We start from the raw sequence: 24,353 nt of genomic DNA on the forward strand, positions 1-24,353 counted from the left end.
TCTAGACACTTAGAGCTTTAGATAAAATCAGGTCAGAATAACTAATGAGGAAGAAAGATTAGAGAGCTGAGAATAAAGTACTGCTGCTATTTGGTCATCTTAGAACAAAGACAAAATTCAAACAAACATGTAGTATAAGGTTAAAGGGCAGTGCTGAGGGGCATTTCAGAAACTTCAGTCACATTAATACAAATATGTGGGATTTTTCCATCGGAGCATTTTACCTCTTTGGAGCAAATATAGTAAGATCCTGTGGGATATATACAAGGGAGCGCTGCAGTAACAGACCGTAGCCTTTAAAGCAAGCGAGAGAGAAGTGAGAATGTGGTGAGCCGACACCTTCTCTAATGAGACCGCATAACAGTTGTTACGGTAAATGAAGGTGTTTCGTTGACTCTGTGTAGATAAAACCCCTGAACTCTCCAAAGGTGCCAGACTGTATAAATTTTAACCATATGCACATAGTCATGAACGTTTTTGAAAAATATTTATTATAATTAATAAATGTTAAGCATAGGATGGTATTTTACTAGAAATGTCTATGGAAATGAGAAAAAGCAGCCTCTATCAGTACAGAGATTGTATCTCTTAATATTTCAAAAAATATTTTAAGTGTTTTAATGCTCCAAACTGAAAAACGAAAACATCATCGCCACCAAGCAGGCTATTAGAGCGCTATCCTTGAGTGCTGCTTTGTCTCTCTGCTAATATTCTCTCAACAGCCATAAACAGAAGTTATCTTGCTGAATTCGAGTGCTAATGCACTTCCAGAAAAATCTGAACAGCAAGCAAGTGGGATCTTGCAGAGCCACATCGAGCAGTCTTTAGAAAACCGTCAGAAGGGCAAACAGCCCATAAAACAAGGCACAGGGGTAAGCCACGAGGAGCTGCTGTCCTTCCATGGCTAAGGCGGAAATGAAGATCTTAGAAGCTGAGAGACTGCACCAGGTGATGATGAGCAGGGCTGACACAGTTCCGATGTTGCCCCTGTAACAAAGAGAGATGACAGCTGTCTTATGGCTGGAGAAGAGGGGGAGACTGAGTCAGAGCTACCCCTGAAATGCAGCGCTGCATCTGCCAAGAATATTGGTCTCCATTTACAAAGGTGAACCATTACCCGGATGAGCTCAAAAGATCTCAGCCAGTTGGAAAAGATTTCACTAAAATCCACTGCTTATGACTGATTTGTTTATATTTTAGTAAGCCTAGACCAAAAAAAAAAAAAAAAAAGCAGAAATGCTTGTTATAATCAGTCTCACTTACCAACATCCCCATTCCTTTCCCATTCCATATAATGTATTTGTAAGTCATCTCTTACGGTTTGGATTTTTAATAAAGTCTATGTGCTACACATTACTAGCTATAGCGGAAAGTGGTGGAACTAACTTTAGGCCTGAGGTAGTACCTACAGGGAAGACGTTTGGTCAACCACCAGATGCTTCTCATTCTCTTTTCTCCAGGGTACCAATATGAGCAGCTCTAGTCAAGCAGTTTCCTCATTACCATTTCTGCCCCTCCCCAGAAGATCACAACCACGACCTGACACTAAGAGTCAGAGTAAATCGCTCCCTTGTGTAAGATAATTTCCTCAGGTGTTTTGTCAGAGTTGTGAGAATCTAACTCACACATTAGCCCTTATAATTTCAGGGTGGAAATGTCTAAACTGCTAGAGATTTTCCAAATCTAAATTTTATGAATAATCTTCTCTTCGTCCCTTAGCATTTATGTCATTTAAGATGTTCTAAATACCAAAGTCACAGAAAATACCCTTGGACACTTAGAATTTTAAAATTGTACATTATAATAGTATTATTTTGTGAAAACATCAGACAGCGTTGTAGAACCATACCACACTACTATGTCAGCACAGCCCTGTATAGAACAGTATGCCAGAGTCAGCAGTTACACAAACAGCTGTGTGCTTCTTTATAAAACATACAATGATGTATACATACATGTAATAAATACAGCTTGTTCTACTTATGCATTCACAGTGTCCATTTTCTATCAAATTATTTTGGTAAATCCGAGTACTCATTGATAAAGTAAATATTGGGCTCCAGTAATTCTCAAGTATGTTACAATAAAAAATGAGACCATATTTGAACAGAATGAGCACATTTAAATCACTCTCAGTAATTTCATAAGAACAACTCTTTGTGATAACAAAAATATCATAAACGTTTACTTCTCTAACCTGATTATCCTTGTAGTGATAAACTCTCTATATGACAACATCCTTTCCAATGTACCATTAATTACCTAAGACCCGCATCATCCAAGAAGAAAAGGCAAGTCACATCTCCTTTGGACATGAAAGAATGAACAAAAGGGTGAGTGTTTATTTCCAAGTGTTTTGTAGACATGACAGGTAACTGTGCAGTTGCTTGCTTGCTGTCACTGAGTGCTGGCGGTAGGCATGAGCCTTGGGAACGTGCTCTGGGAAACACATCTACGATATCCTTATGAATAGTTTAGAATTGCAAATGCCAGATGTCTCAGTGAAGAAAGAAAAAGGAAAAAATGTATTGACTGAGCATGTATGCCATAAGTTCCCCAGAATTAATGTCCCCATCGGGGTTTCTGGGAATTCTCAGCTGTGAGGAGTCCAGCGGAGACATAACAGTCGCTTCTTACCTAGAAGGCGGATGCCTGGGCACTGAAGTAATTTGTCAGAATTCAGCAGGCATTTGCTCTTCCAAAATCAAATAAGTGAATTTTCTGTAGTTGTTATGTTACCCGTGCCAATAGTTTAGATTGAAGAATGTGACAACTTAAAAGTAGAAGTTTTAAATATTACATGGTTGGATTTATTTTTTAAACTAGTTTAAAAAGAGCAACACCCTAGCCAAACTGAACCTATTCTGCCTCTGAATCTATGTGTCACTTTTAACAAGCATGATTTCCCTCAATTTCAATGATAAAATGTTAAGAAACCATGATTGCCCTGGCCTGGCAGGCCTGAACAAAGATGGCGCATGTGGAGTCAATTAGTACAAACACTTACTGCAATGAAAAGAAGATGGCACAGCTGGACAAGATGACCATGGGGAGCAAACAGTATCCCAGCACGCTGGCCACGCAGCCATAGGAAACCCCTGCAGAACTCATCAGGTTTAGTAAGGTGTGAATCCCAAGGCAGCCAATGGCACTCATGCCATATACGTAACCAAACTGGGCTTTCCCTGCCTGGAACAACACAAAGGAAATGACTGGAAATCACAATATATATGAGATGAAATAAGAATAGCAACAGTACGGGGAACAGTCAAGAGTTTACTCAATGCTGCTGAATATTATGGTAGCTACTATCATCAGGGCTCTGAGAATTCTGGTTAAAATAAGACCTGGCCTGTGACACAAACTACAAGCAAGCATTCTGAATATATGTGCATGAATGTATATGCATGTATGTATAATATTTGGGATGAGCTATTCATGCTTCAGAAAGGATAAAATATTGCCAGGATCATTTTTTATCATGCATTTTCTATAGAGAATGCAATAAGTGACACATGATTTTTTGCCCCATTCTTACTGAATAGCTGAATAATTGAGCAAAAAAATAAGACTTAATATAGCCTCAAACACTTATAAACAGAAATACCCTTAAGATTTTGTTACAAATTTTAACAAAGATTTAATATTAAAATATAAAATAAATCATCTGGCTTTTCACCTCAAATGTCTAAGATCCTCCCTGGGTAATTTACCCATGTTAGCAGGTCTTGATCTAAAATACTTAGTGTTCTTCTAATTAAACACTTAAAAGAAAATTTCTTGGCTGGGCCATGGTGGCACACACCTTTAATCCCAGCACTCAGAAAGCAAAGGTAGGCAGATTTCTGTAAGTTCAAGTCTAGCCTGGTCTACAAGAGCTTCTTCCAGGACAGGCACCAAAGCTACAAAGAGAAACCCTATTTTGAAACCTCTCACCCCCCAAAAAAAAATTTCTTGTAGTTCAGAGGATCAAGCCCCAGGCCTAGTAGATATTAGACAAGTGCTTTACCACTAAGCTACATCTCCAGCCTGGTTTTATGAGACAGGGTCTAGCTATACAGTGCCCACTGGTCAAATTTTTGTATCTTATACTTCCATCTCCCAAGTGCTGGAATGACAGACATGCAGCATAATACCCAGTCCTAACTGTACTTTTGTGTTGCTCATTTTGTTGCTGATTTTCAGACCATACTGATAGCCTGACCAGAACAGTTGAATGAGAATGCCTATGAATCATGTGTTGATATTGGATAAGGAAAAACATCGGAGTGGCTGTGGTTTGCATATTTCCTAAATGCCTATGTATTCAAATGCTTCGGGAAGTTGTGGACTCTGTAAAGATGGGATCCAGTAGAGAGAAGTAAAGTCACTAGGGGCGTGTCTCCTACAGATGATTGTGAATCCTAATATCCAGAAGTATGTAAGGAATTTGAATATTGTCTCTGAATTTAGTTTGCTTTTTCTAATATAATGAATGGTCTATGCAATGAACTTTTAATTATAGAATCAAGGGAGTGCAGAGTTGACTTGGCAGCAAATAAATTTAATCCTGAAATTTGACTTATCTTAAATTGGAGTTTTTGGAATGTCATTGTTGGTACCTATTAACATTAATGTCAATAATAATTGCTAATGAAAAATGATGAAAAAATCTAAGTGTTAATATTTATGTAAAGTGTTAATGACATATATATTTTTCACATATTTCATATAATTTTAGAACTACAAGAAACCTCAGTTTCTAGTAAACTTTATGAAAAAGGTAAAACCTTTCTGTCTTGAAGTGAAGGAATGGAAGCATATAAATGTGAAAACAACATATTAAGATCATATTTATTGGGAATTATGGGTAGAATTCATTTATCACCCCCAGTTAAGATTTCCTTGTTTATAATGTTTTGTATTTAAAGCACAAGAGAGGATATTAAAATAACTCGTATTAGCATTATGTATCCAATAGTGATCTTGATGATGGAACTAACCCTGTCTTTTAAGAAATGATAGTCATTTCTTAAAAGAAAAACAAACAAACAGCTGTTATGTTACAAATGACTTGCAAGGGAAAGATGAGTTAATATATTAAACTGATTGTTTCTGACTATTTGATTAATTGGCATGGCCTTGCACAGCCGCTTAATCCAAGAATAGCATATTTGTGTGAATAAAGAGAAGAAGGGAGCCCTAAGAATAACTGGCAGCTGTGGTTGACAGTGTTTGAGTTAGAGGGCATTCACATTTTTCATACCACAAGGAAGGTCACTATCACGGTGCTGTTGCTGGATAAAAAGGGTGTGATCACTGGCCACACAGAAACTAGGTTTTACTCGGTATCTTGGCTGTCAAGTATTACAAATTATTTAGTGCATGGGAAGAGAACATGTATGTAGTCACAGATACTTTTTAAAACACATTTGAAGGTTATAGCTGCTTTTGTATATATGTGAAGATGCTACATATGTTCATGTGTGTTTGTGTATGTGTTTTTATATGTGTGTACAGGCCATCTTTTTTTTTGAGACAGTGTGTCTCATGGATCCTAGTGCTCACAGACTGGTAAAACTGCTGACTAGGGAGCATCACGGTCCCCAGTGGCTGACTAGTGAGCATCATGGTCCCCAGTGCTTGGGTTTTTAATCATGCTTCTCTACACCCAGCTTTTATGTGATGGGATCTAAGCTCATGTCCTAATTCTTGTTAGAAAGCAGTTTTCTCCTGTTTTAAAAGAAAATGCTTCAAAATTAGCTCCAGTGAAAATGAAGCTTGAAAGTTCAGGTTAGCTTTCAGAAGCTACCATAAGCAATGTGGCTCCCAGAGCCACACAGAAAAGAATGGGTCCCGTGAGATCTGTTTCATTCATGATGCTGCCATCTGCTGGCTTCATTGGGTTTAGCACCGTCAAGGTTTTCTGCCATATGTGATCAAAATTAATTCCAAGTTCTGCAAAAAGAAAATAAATAGTCTAACGTAAATATAGAAAACAAGAGAGTTTTATTATTTCAAAGTTAGTGTATCAATTCTTTTGGTTGACATCTCAAGACCATTGCTCTATTTTGGCATCAGAATCTAAATCTAAAGTTTAAGGCTATATAGAGTGAACAAATAACACACCCCAAAAAAAGAGTTTAAAGAAAAATTCTCTTCTGATGAAATTTTTATCGGTTTCATGCAGCAACATTTTAATAATATTTAGAAACATGAAATTGACATACAGTAAAACCTGCCATTGCAGCTAACAGACTAGACGTGCCTCCATTACCCCTTCAGATCTCTCCTCCGTCCGCACTTCCAACTGTGAGTACTTCTGGAATCCTGACATATCACCCACGGCAGAACTGGTTAGTGACACTCAGACCAAGTCTAGAGTTTTCCTTTATTCTGCCTAATAAGAACATTAACCTTGCTCTAAATTGATAAAACTCCACAAGGAAGAAAGAGAAGGACTCTTTTTGAAGAGAGCTGTGGCCATGAGGTACATGCTGATGTTTATAAATCAATGCACTGTGAGATTGAATCAATAAGCTCAAAGATTAAATACTAAGGACAAGTTCATCTTTTTCTTTTTATGAGTGAGAATATTAGAATAAAATCATCTCACTAAAGCAAGCTCTGACTGATTACTCAGGCTTTACTGGCCTTTCAAGATCTACAAGCATTGGTCTCACATACATATGATAAAGGTAGTGTCAATTCACTCCTATTGTATGCATCAACTGTCTGAGATGTTGAGAGGTTATATAACTTTCAGAATCTGAAAGCAAGTAATAGGAAAATCTACATTTCGACATTGTCCAATCTCATTCCTGTAAAGCACTGAGAAGTCAGGTCCATGTGCAGCTAAACTATCTACCTATCTATCTATCTATCTATCTATCTATCTATCTATCTATCTATCTATCATCTGTTTATCAAATTTATTACATATTTCCTATAAGGAAGGCTACATTTCTAAACTCAGCTCTATCTATCTATCTATCTATCTATCTATCTATCATCTAACTCTATCTATCTATCTATCTATCATCTATCATCTAACTCTATCTATCTATCTATCTATCATCTATCAACCATATACCTGATTTCTTCCATCTTTCCTAAGAAAAGACTACCTACCTTTCTAAATTCAATTGTACTTCCAAGTATGTACAAATAGTTCTGGTCAGATGACAAAAATAGTTCAGCTATTTATTTAGAGACACTGGGTACTAGGCACGCTATTTCCCATTGAGCCACATCTCCATTCTCAGATTTTTTTCAATGGTCACAAATACCACTTTAATATTTTTCAAAGTTGACATTTTGCATAAGATGGATTTCTAATGATCCTCACATAGAGACATAGAGGGGCCTTCCTTCAACAATTTAGAAATTTTTAGAAACCCTGTCAGAGGGTGCTAGCTCACCCAGGTGAACTAGCATAGGGAGACAAACTTTTATACATGCAATCCCCTGGTTGAAATCTGTCATTATACGTACAGAACAGAAAATTACTCAAACCTACTGGCGACATAGGTTAGGTTAGAGTTAAAGCAACAGCTTCAGATTTGTGAGGTTCTAGATTTTCCCCCAGTAGTGGGTTACGAAAGAAAGATAAAGAGAGAGAAAATAAACATTACTAATCAGTGAGCAAGTAAAAGCATACATACAAGTAACATTATAGGGACTAGACAAGTTGTATTTAGGGATGTGTGTGTGTGTGTGTGTGTGTGTGTGTGTGTGTGTGTGTGCATGGGATAGCAATCAATGAAAAAGGAGGCCATGAATTTGAAAAAGATCAAGGATGCATACTTGAGAGATTTTGGAAGGAAAAAAAGAGAACAGTGTAATTATACTATAATCTCAAAAAATAAAAAGAAGCAGTTTTAAAAATAGTAAGTTGAGTACATTTCTGTTTCTACATTTTTCCTTTACTTTCAGTGTATTATACTTTATGACCATATACGCTGGAGGAGATGGGTGGTTCAACAATCTTAAAGTGGGGCAAGATTTTACCATAATTGTTTCCTCTCATATATTACATCTGAACACAGTTTCCTCTCCCTTCTCCCCTCCCAGACCCCTCCACTTTTGTGCCCCCATTCACTTCTCCAATTTCTTCAGAAAGCAGCAGGTCTCCCATGGATATCAACCAAACATGACATATCAAGTTGCAATAAGACTTAGTGCCGATAGAGGAAAAGGTCCCAACATCAGGGGAAAAAAAAAAAAAAAAGTCAGGGACCGCTCCTGCTCCTACTGTTCAGTGTCCCAGAGGAACACCAAGTCACACAATCATAATATGTATGCAAAGGGCCTAGGTTGGTTCCGTGTTGGTTCCCCAATTATTGGTTCAGGATTTCTGAGCCCCTATGAGCCTAGGTTAGTTGATTCTGTGGGTTTTCCTTGGGGCCCTTGATCCCTCTGCTTCCTACTTCTTTGTCAGGATGCCCCAAGCTCCGCCTAAAGTGTGGGTGTGGGTTTCTGCATCTATTTCATCAGTTGCTGGATGAAGCCTCTCTGGTGGCAATTGTGCTAGGCTCCTGTCTAGAGTGTAGCAGAACATCACTAGAGATATTTCATCGATTGTTTTTTCAGTCCTGTTTGGTTCTATCCTGGGACTCCGGACTAATCAGCCTCTGCTTCCTGGTAGTAGGTAGTGTCAGGGGTAAGCTCCCTCTAGAGGCATAGGTCTCAGACTGGACCGATATTGGCCACTCCCATAATTTCTTTGCACCTTTACTCTAGTACATCTTGTAGAAAGGAAAAATTGTAGGTCAAAGGTTTTATGGCTGGGTTAGTGTCCCCGTGCCTTACTAATGTCTTTCCTAGTTATAGGAGATAGCTGGTTTAGGCTCTGTAACCCTCAAATACTAGGAGTCTTATCTAGTCACCATTGTAGATTCCTGGGAGTTTCCAATGTACTAGGTTTTATGAATGGCAGAAAACCATAAAAAATGAGGAACATCACAGTTTAAATTAATTTCATGCCAGGCTTCTGTCACTTTCAAATTTCATTATCACGATTAAGTGCCTTAGGTACAAAAATGTCTTTTTTTTCTCTTTACAAATAAGTAATAAGTCATTCTGAAAAAAAAACTCATATAAAAATAATATACAAAATCAATATTGGTTTCTACTATGTATTGATGATATATTTAAGGACTGCACACAAAATCATGAATGAATATAGGGTGAACTAAATATTTTCATGAGAAAAATTTGTTTCCAAATGACTATGTATGTTAAAAATATTTTCTTTTCAATTTTATTAGCAAGTATTTATTGTAGGAACCCCCAACATAACACCGTATTGTATAAAACAGAAGATAGAACCACTATAAAACTTGAATGTAAAATTTATTATTTTGCTGTCATCTAGTGGTAGTAAAGTATATGACATGAAGTATAAAAGTGAATTAAGATCATTATTTTTACATAAATTATGGCTCTGACCTTTCAGATGTATCAGCCTGTGCTACAAGAGAGAGCTATGAATTCCAGTAACTTTTTCAGCTTGACAGACTAAAGTTAACCCTTGTACTAGAATTAATGCTTATTTTTCCACTTTATCTTATAGGTCTCATTTATGAAAATATAAAACAAAATATTATTTTAAAATCTGAGGATTTTTGAGGAAATTAATATAAATGCTGTGTTGAACTAGAGAAACTGGTTCTAAATAAAACAATTGGAAAAAGTCTCCAAGAAATATTTTTAATTTTAAAATATAAATACTAAAATTCCCATGTTTCCCCAAAGATTTATAAGAAAATTACATTGGAAATAAGCAAGAAAAAAGTTTGTCCAAATTCATCTTCTGGTGTGGAAGGTCCTTCTATATATGTGTTGCTTTTATTGATTAATGAATAAAGCTGGTTTCAGCCAGTGGCTTAAAAGAGGAAAGCCAGGTGGGAAACCTAAACAGAATGCTGAGGGGGGCGGGAAATGAAGTCAGGGAGAAGTCACGTAGCCACTGCTGGAGACAGATGCCTCCACTGGAGCCTGCTGAAATTTTGCTGGTAGGCCATGACTTCATGGTGATACAAAGGTTAATGGAGATGGGTTAGTTTAGGATGTAAAAGCTAGCCAATAAGAAGCTAGAGCTAATAGGCCAAGCGGTGATTTAATTAATAGAGTTTCTGTGTGGTTTTTTTCGAGTCTGGGCAGCCAGGAACGAAGGAGCAGCCTCCGGCAATACATCTTCTAGAGGGCTATTAATCTATTGCTATCTAAATATACCTTAAAATAAGGAAAGGAAAACTAATTTAATGCTAATGTGACAAGAATCACAAAAAAAATGGAAAAACTAAAAATAATATACATGTAAACCTCTCAGGCCTCTATAAAACAGAAACACAAAGTAGTCATCTTTACTTTTTTACATAGATATTGCATATTTGACTCTAATGGTACAGTAGAAAACTCATTTTTGCCAGGTCAACTGACAATGTTCCAAGTGCCTCCTGACCAAATTCTCTCACTGTTACAGATGCATCCCAAATAATGCACACACCAAAAGATTTTAACTATGATGTTCACCAAAATAATACTTATTGTAAGCTGTAACCTGTAAGGTATGTTTAAATTACGGCACTTGAGTTTTGTAATATGATGATTATAAATCAAGTTTTAAATTTTTAATAGCTTTAAAAAACTCATATATAAAAGTTATCATGATACAATAACTTAAAAATAAGACCATATATTATTGTATTATTCTGTATTTTAAAATACTCAAATATTTTCACTGAAAAACAGTATTTACTTTTGGAGTAACGAGGTGTGTACATACATAATAAGTACACAAATAAAAAATAAGAGAGCTGCTGGAAACATTCAAATGTTTTACGGTTAATCCTTAGAGACAAGATTTTAATTGCTTTATATATTAATTCATACGTTTCTATATTTTCAAATATGTATAGTGAATGCACTTAGGCAACTGAAGGGCTTTTTAAGGCAAAATATCGTTAAAATCCAAAATATTTAGTGGAAATAGATTATAGCCTGGAGTTGCTGGCACACACCTTTAATCCCAGCACCGGGGAGGCAGACTCAAGTGGATCTTTGTGAGTTCGAGGCCAGTTTGTCTACATAGTGAGTTCCAGGATAGGTTACAATGTTTCAGAGAAACCCTGTCTTGTAAAAAAAAAAATAATTAAAAAAAAATAGCTTATGAGCTTCAAGTGTATAAGCTTCAGTTGTTTAGTAATTGCAGAGGAGAAATAGAAAGAGCTGATCAAACATAATGGATCACAAAACTTAATAGCTTCTAAGCTTATAACAGATCTATTGCCTAATTTTCTGTATTATTCACAATTATTTAAATCTTTCTCTTGTTTACATTTTTAGGCAAAGAAAGAAGACTATGTTAACTCCAGGAAGTTATTGAATTCAAATGAGGTAAACAGTCCTTTTATGGAAAACATTGATAATTCTAATCTTGCTTTTTACCTCACTCTACTTAGAGCCGGCGTACATGCAGAAGACTGGGACTTTACCACTGAGTAGTTATGCTTCATTCTCTAATGTAAATCCAGTAGAGTTTTAAGTTTTTTCTTGGGGTTGCTACTTCCAGCAAAACCTCTTAAGGCAGACATAGAACGTCTGGGTATGAATAGAAATAAATGAATAGAAAGTCCCTAAAATCTCTCTGGACCTCCAGCTCCAGGAGTCCGGAGTCTCCTTACTAAGAATATTTTTATCAACTAGAACTGTACTCTCCTTTGCCTAGCTTTGCCAAAATGACCAGAGCGAGCTCATGAGAACCAGAGAAGGAAAAGAGTTTGGACTGCTTCCCTGTCAACCACAAATGTAAATGTGAGAAACTATCTCCTTTGCTCCCAGGCAAACAGCAAAGACTAAAATTAGTGTTGTTATGAAGTGCATTCTTAGATGGTTAGAAAGTGCTGTTGCTTCGATATAAACACCTTTCCATAACATGTCTTTTCTGTTTACATAAGGTTCCAGTGCAAATCCCAAAAACAGAGATCATTCAATAACAGCAACAATGAACAATTTCACAGTGGCAGAACAAACAAGCTCAGAAACTTCAGCCAATAATGCAACAAACTTGTAATGGTTTTGGTGTATGCGCCCTGGTTTGGCAGACTCTTTTTAGCTGTGTAGTAATTACACACAAAGCACCGTGTGCCACATCGTGGCTGAACAGGATAAGCCCCGATTCTTGCTGTAGTTCTCTGAGCTGTGCACACCTTAAAAACAACACTTCCTTAACTTGCCTTCCAGCAAAGGAGGCTCCTCATCAAAACCGTCCTCTGAAGGGCACTGTGGATAATAGTCTGAGGTAGACGCTGGCTCAAAGAGCTGCCCTGCATAACTTGATGACAGGAACATCGCTGGTGGAACAGAAGAGGAAGGCTGAAGCTGCTCAGTGACTTGTGCTCTAGAAAATTAAAAATGTCTATATTTTACATACAAGAAAACAATATCCCAACAAATCAAGGAAGGGAAGCACAATCTTCCTTGTAAAGAATTCACTTAATTTAAGTTAAATTGAACTCAAATATTTGAAGTAAGGGATGATGAAAAAGCTCCTATAATAATGATCTACAGTAACGGTATTAATCAAGCATGTGCCATATGGTAGTCACTGTCCCCCTTTCTCATCTGAAACTCTATGTGGTCAAGACTGCACCGTGAATACCATTTCGCAGAAGAATAGAAAGAGTTTCAAAAGTAAATGATCCAAAAATCCAGTACAAGCAGTAGGGTTAAATCTTGGACCTTTCCCAAAGCAATGTGTCTTATCCTCTCTGTGCAGTGGATGGGGGTGGGGTAGGGGAATAAGTGAATGGGGGTGGAAGGAGGTGGAAAGAATAGGAACTTGGATTGGTATGTATAATGAGCAAAGATAGTGTTTTCTTTTTTAAAAAAATAAAAATAAGTTAAATTAAAAAAATAGATTTTAGAAAAAAAAAAGTAAATAACCCACAAAGCATTGTGCTTGGGTTTCTGGACTGTGTTTTACGAGCAGGGCTCTGCTCCCTACATAGGAAACATTCCTCTCTGCTCTCCATCATATTAAAGTTTCTAAAAGCTCTCAGGAATAACTAATAAAAATCATAGCTTAATAGTATTGTCAACATAAATGAAATAAAAATCTATAAAATCTTTTGTTTACAGAGAAATATACTCTCCAATACTGACTATTTCCAGAAAATCACTGTTCATCAAATTATCCACAACTAGCTAGAGCACCTTGTTAAGTATGCAAGTTACTTACTAACTTCTGAAAGTCTTTTTACAGAGAGAAATTTGCTTTTGCCAAAATATGATGTTTTTACATGTCCAGAAATGAGTATTTGTTTTATCATATGAATGAGAAACTTGAAAAATATTTGATCCTTGTAAATAACTTGCAATAGTCCTAGAGGAAGAAAGAAATAAAAAGAGCCCACAAAATTAGTTCATTTTTCATAGTTTTTAGTTGCAGAAAGGAAAGAAAAATCAATAACTATCACATTTTTTCATCTTTTATTTTACTTTTAACCAATGACCCATAGACTAGGATCAATGTAGAGTTCCAGATTCTGAAATGTAAAAATCTTGATATCTCTTTCTATGAAAATATTTTTAAAAAATACTCTTGAAAATTTTCTTCTATGATTAATCTTAATATAAAATTTTACAAAATCATATTCAATTCTTTTTACATATTTAACCTTGATCCCCAAAATGACCTATCTTGGCAAATGAAGCCGTAGACAAAGGGAAGAGTTTTGTCATTCATTAACCATTCATTAAAGGCAGAGATATGATCTAACAACTTTGAATTCCTACAGCATACATAGAGATTACTGTAGCTAACCCAGTCATATGAAATATTTCTCATTTTTTTTCAGTGTGGGACGGAACCATGGCTTATAATTGGGCCATGTACAGCCATGCTGATGCAGTGTAATCATGAACTTTTCTCATTTAGCTGTGTTATCACTTTGTCATCCTGATTTCTGAGACATGTTGGTATAAATAATCAAATGGGGAAAGAATGTCCAGTTGGGTGGAATAGGAAAGCTTAAGAATAAAGACTTAGTTTCCTCATATTAAACTTTATTTTAGTAAAAAAGAAATAAGCAGTACTCAAGTAGAAATATCATGTGGAAGAGGGAATGAATAAAGGAATAGGGATTTCAAGGCAATGTGCACCTTTCTATGAAACAGGGCACTTGAAATGAAAAGCCGATCACATTTTCTCATTTTCCATCATTACACTAACCATTCTGAAATAGCCTCATACTCAATGCACTCACTAAAGCTCAAGCACCCTCTAGTTGTTTCTTTATCCCTTTAAGTATAAATCATAAATGGTACCATGGGATAAAGTTTCAGACACTCACCATTTGAGGTTGTAGAAACATTATACAACAGTACCTTTCCCTTTCAGCTAGAACACCACTCAGGAATGAGTGTAGCACCCACTGGTCATGTGTGTAAGATGATCAGTTAGTAAGAATATGGTCCAGATTTCCCTAGACAGAGATGAAACTGAACACCTTCCATTCCCCCTCATATAAAATCGAACAACCTTAGACCCCAAACCTCAAGCCTGCTTCTTACTAACTGACTGTGATGGTTAGTATTTATTGTCAGTAAGGCTGGATTTAGAATCAACTAGGAGACAAACATCTGGCATATGTGTGAAGGAGGGAGATTCTAGATTGGATTAGTTGAGGTGTAACTACACCCCCTAACTTTGGGCTACAGCATTCTGTACCGTACCCAAATTTTAACAAAAGAATATAATGATGGCAACAGCAGCATTCATGTCCTTCTGTTTCCTGACTGTGGCACAATGTGACCATAATCTCTAACTATGACGTCTATGACTCCCCTCCCACTCCATAAGTGTCTAGTCTCAAACCTTAAGGCAAAGAAAGAAAACAAAGAAACAAAGCCTTTCTGACTTGAGTTGCTTATGGATGTTTTGTCATAGCAACAAGAAAAATGACTGATTAATAACCTTGAAAAAATTATCAATTTATCTCTGTAGCTGGCTTCTCAAAAGTAATACTTACCTCATAGGGTTGTTCAGGATTCCAATGCCATGTTTAATAAAGCTCAAGGCAGCTCATAATGCATGAAGAGTGTTCAGTAAATGTTAATTATGAAAGACATGATCCTTCCTGCAGTTCACTAACATAGATGCACAGAACAATGTGCAGAAAGGCAGCTGAGGAACCCAAATCATAGGATAGCAGAGTGCTTTGGAAACTTATGTTATTATTAATATTCAAATGATGGCTTTGCTTTAATATATACTTTTATAAATCGATGCATTTGTCCTTGACAAAAACTACACAAAGTACATGTCTTTATGTCTCTCAGCTGAAGAAATAAAAGCTAACTGTTCTCGGTATTACAGAGATAAACAATGCTAGCCAGGACAAATTTTCTCAGTTTGTGGGGGTTTCTCTGCTTGCTTGCTTGTTTGTTTCTTACTTTCTTTCTTTTTTCTAATAAAAATAAATACTAAATTCTTCTTCATTTCCTTTATTTAAAATTCAAGTTAAGAGTTTTCAGCCCCGTGTGTGTGGGGGGGGGGGCATACACGCACATGTAGAAGTCAGTGGTCAATGTTGAGGGTCTTCCTCAATGGATCTCTGCCTTATGTTTTTGAGATGAGGAATCTCTCACTGGCCTGACTCTTGCTAATTTGTCTAACATGTCTAGCCACCAATCCTCAGAAGATTTCCAATCACTACCTCCCCCATGTTGTGTTACAGATACATATCACTCCATCATGCGTTTCCACATTATTTCTGGAGATCTCAGCTTAGGTCTTTATGATTTTTTTTGAAAAGCACTTCACTAACTGATCCATCTCACCAGACCTTATAATTAAATTTATCTCCAATACCTAACACATCTTAAAATATGTTTATGTCAATACTGTCAATGGCAAATATTCACATGTTAAAATGCATGGTTTATTGTTCAACTCCTCAAAAATAAAACCTTATCTCTGTAATGGAAAAGACTTTCTAACTCCATTCTAAAAAAAAAAAAAAAACATAGCCTTATACCACAGATAAATGTAGCTTTTATCAGCAGACAAAATGATTATAGAAATTCATAACTGGTCAAAATGTTGAGAACTGGCTGTTGGGTGCCAATCCCACCTGATACACTTCCAATGCAATCCCTACACCTACGGCTAAAAGAACATTTCAGAAAGGGTGGGCAGAAAGACTGTAAAAGCCAGAGGACATCTGCTGTAGCATAGTATCTTCTACACATGACAGGAAGTAACATCGGTGGAATTTCAGTGGCATGGTTGCCTAAACAAGGTCACAAGGACAGTGCTAGTTGACATGCCATCATGAATAAGGGATAGGCTCCACCACTAGATGAAGACCTACAGACAACCAATTGCTGCTAAGAGAGCTATAATCAGTTGTATCCAGGTAAGAACCCCTGATAAACTATCTAGTCCCAAGTGATCAGCATGTATGCATAAGAGACCAACACCAAATGGACTCAGCAGATTCATGTACACACATGTCTGAATTGTGTGTGAGTGTGTGTGTGTGTGTGTACATACACATGTGCATATTCAACACTACTCAAGAAGAGTTGCTCATGAATTTGAGAGAGATTGGGAATGCACACTGGAGGGAGCCAGAAATTATGTGACTACAGTACATATGCAGAAAATTCTCATTTTAAAAATAAAAATTATAAAAAGACCTTGGGTTTCATCCTTACTGTGATTTTGTAGTGACCTTAATTTCTGAGAAAAATTAAACAAAATAAACGTCTTAAAATAGATGGAATCCATTTTTAGTGTCCAGATAACTATCAGGTAAAGGGCTCTTATTAAACCATTATTTTTAAAAGAATAAATGAAACAGTAACTTGGCATGAACACCAACTAAAAAAATATTGGCAGAAAATTGGGGTAATTTATCTGTCTTTTCTTGTTATTTAATGGGGGATACTTCATTGACAACTGCTCGGTTAACTCTGGTTAACTTCTTCCCTCAAGAGAGCCCATGTATCAGGAACTAACTGAAAAAACATTGACATTTCTAAAAGTGGGAGTATGTTTTCTCACTCTCAAATACTTACTCTCTGGATCCATAAAGATTCCCATGAGCATTAGAATCATTAGAGCTCTGCTCCTGATTCTCGATGACATAATCAGATTGGTAAAAGTCCAACTCATACTCTCCCAGGTTAGACATCCTGAAAAATTAAGAGTTTGACTGATTTTATTTCGTTTGTTAGGCAATTCAGGTTTTTGAAATATGTACAAAGATTTATTGATGGTGTGGTTATAGTTGTTTTCCTGTCAAAGGAGATATTATTCGGAGGAATAAATTAACTATTAGGGGAAAAGCAGGAAATTCAAGCTGGAAAGTCACTTTCAAAACCAATCAACTTCAACGACTATACTAAGTTTTCACACTTTCTTATTGTGGCTGTAAGATGACTTCAGCTTTTCTAAAGGAAACCACCAACACCCTTCCCCCATGCACCCCATTCTTGGCAGTTTAGAGAAAATTTTAAACTTGGTGTGCGACAACTGCACACCAAGCAAGTATCTGCAAACTAAGCAATTAAAAATGATGTACAAGTACACAGGTGTGTGCACACAGAGACATGTACTTAGATACACACACACAGTACAAAAAAGGTAGAAAGTAACAACTTAAATTATTAATACTTTTAATTTACCCAAGGATATAAATTTTACTAAATGTCTTTCTTGTTCACCTAAACAAAAAGTAGATCTTTATAAAATATTTCCTAATTATACTTAGGAATTCCTATTAACTATCTGGAACATTTTCTTCCTTTTTTTCAGGATGCTATCATGAGTTGTGAATGAGTGAGATAGAAATAGATTCTGTACCACTAGGCTAAGGAAACAGTCCTTTCACCTACACTTACTACTTTGCTTCAAGTCACGTCTGATAATTCAGAGTTCATGACTTTCCCTCATACTGAATCCAGAAACAATGGATGGAAAAAGGACAAAATGAGATCAAGAAGTGACAGAACAAGATGTCAAAAAGGCAGGATGGCTATTTGGTTCAAAATTCTAGGAGAGAGCAGAGACTTTTGGATTTTCAATCCTATGTTTTTGAAAACCATTTTTATTTTGAAAGAGTGAATTTAGAAACCACTGGGAGTAGTCCGTATAATTATAGTCATCCATGAAATACTCCCAATGATGAATTTAAAATTATAAATCCATAAAAACAGCATTAACTCTAAGATCTTCATTAATCAGAAATATTCAATGACAGTTGTTAAATATATCAGTTATTCGATTCAGTAAAATACAAAGAGCTTTGCAAAGGTGGATATAGCAATTCATGCAGCTGATTTTATAAATAAGTTACTTTTCATTAGTGATGTACATGAAGTAGTTATGAGTTATGAAAACTAAAACCAAGACTTAGTAATGAATCCTTTAACAAACTATAATATAAATTCGATATTAAATATAAAATAAAGACTAAAACTTAATAGTATAAGTTTCTCAGCCCATAAAAACAGTTATGAAGCCCAGAGGGGGATTTTCTTGAGAATACAGTAACTTTAGGTAACATGCCAAGTTTTATGTAACAGCTCTTTGAGTTCTTACATAATCCCCTTTTGTATTTTATTTAAATGCTAGGTGGTTTTTCAAAGGATCAGATAGACTAGACACGTACCTGTCTGTATGTATTGCTATGAGGAAAGATCCTCCAACAAACGTAGCTGTACTTGGGAAATCTAAACAAACCAGTGAGTGAAAAGGAGATGCACTGACCGTATATAAAAGTTTCTAAATTTGTCCGCTGACGGAGTGGACAGATGACACAGCCAAGAAAGCAACGCTGCCAAAAAGCCAACACAGTATCTTATAACACTTTTTTTTTGTGGCTTGAAACACAACGAGCAACATACAGACATAAATCAGATAATGTGGAGAAATAAATCCAGTATCCTTGTGTGCATGTCCATTAAACTTGGCAACAAGATTATTTGCTGGAAGTCAGCCAGGGAAAGCAAGGGGCTAAATGTGACTTCTGCTCTGGTTTTCGGTCTAGTAAGATTTACCAGTAATCTGTGATAAAAATAAATCTGTAGTGCTTGATCTTAACATGAAGAGCTCGGCACTGAAATAAAATGAAATGCTTTCATTTTATCCAAATCTGAGCAAATTTTTAGGAAGATGAATTATGGCGTGATCTTGGCTTTACCTGATATTAATTTCTGCAGTTGAGATATAGACACATTATTCTGACCTAGTTTTTGTATGTTTGTTTTGGTGTATGTTGGGACTGCATGCAGAGAGTGGCATGTTGCCAGAAGTAGTTGACACCAGGTGCCTTCTTCCATCATTCTCCATGATGTGTTCTGAGACAGAATTTTACTGAACAAGGCTAGTTGATTGTCTAGGTTGAGTGGCCAACAAGCCCCCAGGATCCTTCTGTCTCCATCTCTTGGCATTGAGATTAGAGCTGAGCTTCCACACCGACTTTTTACATAGGTACCAGGTTTCCAAACTCAGGGCGCTGTGCTTACACAGCAAACACTTCTTACCCATGTGCCACCTTCTCACCCTGGTCCAGTGTTTTTATGTACAGAATGTGTTCTGCTATATTTTAAGTCAGTTCGAGACATTGGAGGCTTTCTAACTCATCCTTGCCCTTGAAAGATACACAGTTGACCCTCTGTATTATATCATTGAGTCACTCCCAGAAAACATTATAGCTAGTAGTCTCCAGTCCTTCTGGATCAGATAACTTTGGGGCTATTTCCCCTATGGTTTGCTTTCTTCTGAATCTCCTTTCTAGGACTTCAGATTCCTTACTTGTTAAAATCCTGGTGTTAAATTTTTTTTAAAAAAATGAATTGTTTAACAATTTCTATTTCTATGTCAGTGGTAAAATAATATTTATCCACAAATTTATTGTGGACCAGCTACTGAGTACAGAGTACAGTACAGAGTCTGTTCTTATTTTGGAGGTAGGAATCATGAATGGCCCAGACCTATATAGTCCCTACCAACCTTGAATTCATAGAGATTCACTGGTCTCTTGCCTCTGTAGTAATGGGATAGATTAAAGGTGTGAGTCATCATACCTAGGTAGATTCCAGCCTTAATGTATGATTACAGAAATGGATATGCAGGTCTGAATTCAAAATTATATATTTTAGTGCATTAAATACCACATCTGCAACTAATAATGAATAGCTCAGCATCGCATACCAACTTTAACTGTAGGTAATTTAACCTTTGTAGCACTTACATGAGTTTTTATCTGTGCCATTTTCTAGAAAAAAAAGAAATAAAGATGAAATAATATGTCCAGAGACATCAGATACTCAATAGGAGAGACAATGTTTGAAATGTAGTGGACAAAGTTCAAAGTTGCATGATTGATTTAATTAAGGTGTCTATTGCTGCAGCAGAATACCATGACCAAAGAAACTTGGAGAGGAAAGGTTTGTTTGACTTACGCATCCTTAGCTCTGTTTATCATGGAAGGAAATCAGGTCAGAAACTCAAAAAATGCCGAGACCTGGAAGCAGTAACTGATGCAGAGAGCATGGAGGGATGCTGCTTACCACCTTGCTTCCAGTGACTTGTTTAACTTGCTTTTTATAGAACCCATTACTACCAACCCAGGGATGGCACCATCAACAATGAGCTGTGTCCTCCCCGATCAAACACTAAGAAACTGCCCTAAAAACTTGCCTGTAGCCCAATCTTACAGCAGCATTTCCTAAATGAAGATCCTTTCTCGCAGACGACTTTAGCTTGTGTTGAGATAAAACTAACCAGCAAAATGATTATCCAGTTGTGAAGGTCATGTGACTTCTTCAGGGGACAAGGCCTGAGAATAGCAAGACTGGCTCTCCTTATGGCAAGACCCTGGAGACTCTCACCCACTTGGCAAGGACCTGTGGACAATTGGCTGAATGATTCTGGGCCTGACTCGGGGGTTGTGTACTAGTTGCTCTCCTTGTGCGCATCCACTATGCTAGTCATACTGCTGGCCATGAAGTTTACTATTACATATCTGCAAATCTCTTCTTGAAAGAATTATTTAACAAGGGTTTTATATAAATGTTATTAAATAGATGCTACCAAGGGCTAATGGGAACATTCAAGTAACAAGGAATGAAGTAGAATCATAGAAACCCACAATTCCCTCATTTCTAATAAGTGTGCCAATACCCTAAGAAGTTAAATGAGATAGACATAGGAACAAGAAATAACCAGGGCCAACTATTAAGAGTAAGTGGCCAGATTATGTTGCCTATAGGATAAATAAAAAAAAAATACAAGGTATGCCTCTGAAGGGATGGAGTAATACAAAATGTAGAAAGAATTGGTCCAATTTGGCTGTTGAGTTGATCATGAGAACTCAGACCCTACCGGATGCAAATATTAACTACAAGAGACAAAACTATCTATCACCTTGTTTGATGTTGTAACCACTTGTTCTACCAACTGGGCACGCCATTCTACCTGTAATTGTGTCTAGTCAGAAAAGTTCCTTAATATCTTGCAAAACTGCTTATTCTTCTGACGGTAATGAACACCGGCAAGAGAGTTGGGAGACAGAAGAAGAAAGAAATAAGGAACACACTGACAATGATTATAGCCATTTTCAAAACCTTAGGAAATAAAAGCTGATGTTAAAATGATATAAATAAAGATAGCCCAGGATACACATGGCCACGTGCCTGAGCAACAACAGGTGCTCACAATTTCTTTGTGTTCCCAACTACACATATCCATCCAGATAAGCCTATCTGGAGCAAGGCCTACAGCAAACCAAGTTGATGTTAGAAATTAATGATGCAAAATGGAGATCTTTTTGATGATCTGTGAAAAGGTCTGTCTGAGCACAGAACTGATTAATAAAATAGAAGCCCTTGGGAGGTTGTATAAGAGCATTTCGAGAAAAGCCTATGAGATGACAAGGAGCTTGGCAATTTGAGGTTTAAACATAAAGCCAATCTGAGTAGTAACTTTAAACTTGGGGGAGGTTTAAGTAGATAATTCTGAGATGTAGACCAGATCACAAGGGAGTTGTAGGCCATGAAAAGCCATCCACATATTGTTGTATTTGAAATAAGATGCTCTTTGGGGTTTTAAGAAATAGAAAGGTGTGATCAGCTTTATGCAGAAACGGTAATGAGACACTAAGCGGAGGCTACTGCATTGACACAGCATGAGATGCAAATGGTTTAAGAGGGCAAAAACATCAGTGGCAGAGCTGCTGCCAAAGTCATGACAGCTGAAGGATGGATTGAGACGTCATGGCTGGAGCGTGAGTGTCACTGAAAAGGTTCAGATGGGGAAAAGGGTGAGGGAAGCCCCATAAAAATAAAGAGGAGTGAACAAGTACATTGTACATTTTTTTTACTTTGATCAAAGTATAAGATTCTTTCTATTAGATAAGAAGGACAGATTTTGAGTATGATTTCTAGAATGTGGAGAATTGTTCTGTCTTGTTGATATAACAATGAAGAAACATCAAATTTATGCATAGAAGCCACACTAGGATCATCAGTCTCCTCTTCCTCTCTCAATGTTCTTTTATTCTATTATCTCATTTTGAATAACAGGTACTAATGTCATTTATGATTGGGGTCTCGTCTGATAAACACACCCATATAATGTGCACTGATCAAGTCAGGGTATCTGCCATCAAAGTTTATTTTGAAAGGACCTAGGTTTTCATTAACAGCAGAAAATAGAGGAATGTTTTTTTCTGTCATGTAAATTCACTGAAAAGTTTATCAAAGATATTTTAAATTTTATTCCATTTAGATAAATTGAAAACTTTTCTGACTATACATTTTAAAACACAATTTCCTTCATGAAAGCCTGGTTTGATTAAATAAATTGAAAAATACATCAACCAAAAACGGTATATAAAAATGAAATTAGTTTATCTCAAGTGTACTGTAAGTTATGAAACATTGAAGACCAAATGACTTCAATTTCCTGAGAAGTACATTAGCGGATCATTAATACAGATGGTAGAGTACTTTAAAGCTACTCCTAGAAATGCAATGTTTTACATGTACGAAATGGGTTTAAATATTTTTCCCCATTAACAAATCATCTGATTGCTTTAGTGAGTCTTAAAGGACAGAGTGTAGATCAATCAAAAAGATAGCCACAGTGTCATCATTGATAATTCTAGCTTATTCATTTAAATAACCCTTTATAAGGTCTAATGGTCAAAATGAATTTGATCAAAGATCTCATCTGATAAGAACATGATCTTCTTACACACCCTTTCTTTCCTTCTTCACAATCCATTTCTTTTGCTCTTCTCCTCAATAGTTCTTTTTTGTTGTTGTTCTTACTCATTCTCATGGTTTTGTAAAATATGGATATGCAAACAATTTTCAGAAACCTGGACCTTTCTTCTCAGCTTCAGATAATCTACCTGATACACATTTCACACACAACGTATTCCAAAATGATTTCTTTGCCTTCCTCATTGTCTTAAGAAATGATCCCATCTTAAGGAATGATACCAAAATGTAACCATTCACACATAGTCAAAATAAGCTAAATTTTCACTAAGCTCTATTCACTCTGGTTCTAATCTGTCTCCCTCACCAATTCCTTTTGTTTCTACTGCTGTCTGCCTGATTGAAGACATTACCTTCTGATATTATCCTATTTGTAATTATTCAAGAATATAAAATAATGACAACAAGGTCCAGAATGGAGTATACACAGGCAAACTAAAATAATCCCATTATTGCTACAATGGCTCACTAAAACCAGAAATACCTCTCTGTGGTTGTCAGCAGCAGCAGAAATCAACACTAAAAATGTCTGTCTATAACTTCTTTTCTGATTTCATTTTTATTACAGCTGAATAAAAAGACAAACCCTCAACACTTAAGTTTAAGAACATTGTTTTCCTTGTGTTTTTATTTAAATGATAGCATTTTTCAAATGTCATTTTTCATGTATTTTAATATTCATTTCTAGCTTCATATATGCATACAAAGCATGTAGATCATTTCTACTTTGTCCTTTTGGAAGGGAAAGTCATTTTTCTTCAGGAATGTGACCCATGATAGGCTGCCCTACACCCATGTTCATATGGGCTGTACTAGTCAGAATCAACAAAGAAGAAGAAGAAGAAGAAGAAGAAGAAGAAGAAGAAGAAGAAGAAGAAGAAGAAGAAGAAGAAGAAGAAGAAGAAGAAGAAGAAGAAGAAGAAGAAGAAGAACAAGAAGAACAAGAAGAACAAGAAGAAGAAGAAGAAGAACAAGAAGAACAAGAAGAAGAACAAGAACAAGAAGAACAAGAACAAGAAGAACAAGAAGAACAAGAAGAACAAGAAGAACAAGAACAAGAAGAACAAGAAGAA

The 24,353-nt window shown here is 36.3% G+C and overlaps 1 protein-coding gene across 1 annotated transcript; it reads right to left on the reverse strand.

Moving 5' to 3' along the window:
- Positions 1-470: 470 nt before the first annotated feature.
- On the reverse strand, positions 471-18,721 carry Yipf7 (Yip1 domain family member 7). Its single transcript, XM_057772200.1, has 6 exons — positions 18,663-18,721; positions 17,068-17,184; positions 12,219-12,382; positions 5,792-5,937; positions 3,008-3,189; positions 471-987 (listed from the first exon to the last, which is right to left on the reverse strand). Exons 2-6 carry the CDS (start codon positions 17,181-17,183, stop codon positions 825-827), a joined length of 771 nt encoding a protein of 256 aa, XP_057628183.1. The 5' UTR covers position 17,184; positions 18,663-18,721; the 3' UTR covers positions 471-824.
- Positions 18,722-24,353: the final 5,632 nt, after the last annotated feature.

This window comes from Chionomys nivalis, chromosome 6 (genome assembly GCF_950005125.1).
Source record: "Chionomys nivalis chromosome 6, mChiNiv1.1, whole genome shotgun sequence".
Taxonomy (NCBI): Eukaryota; Metazoa; Chordata; class Mammalia; order Rodentia; family Cricetidae; genus Chionomys; species Chionomys nivalis.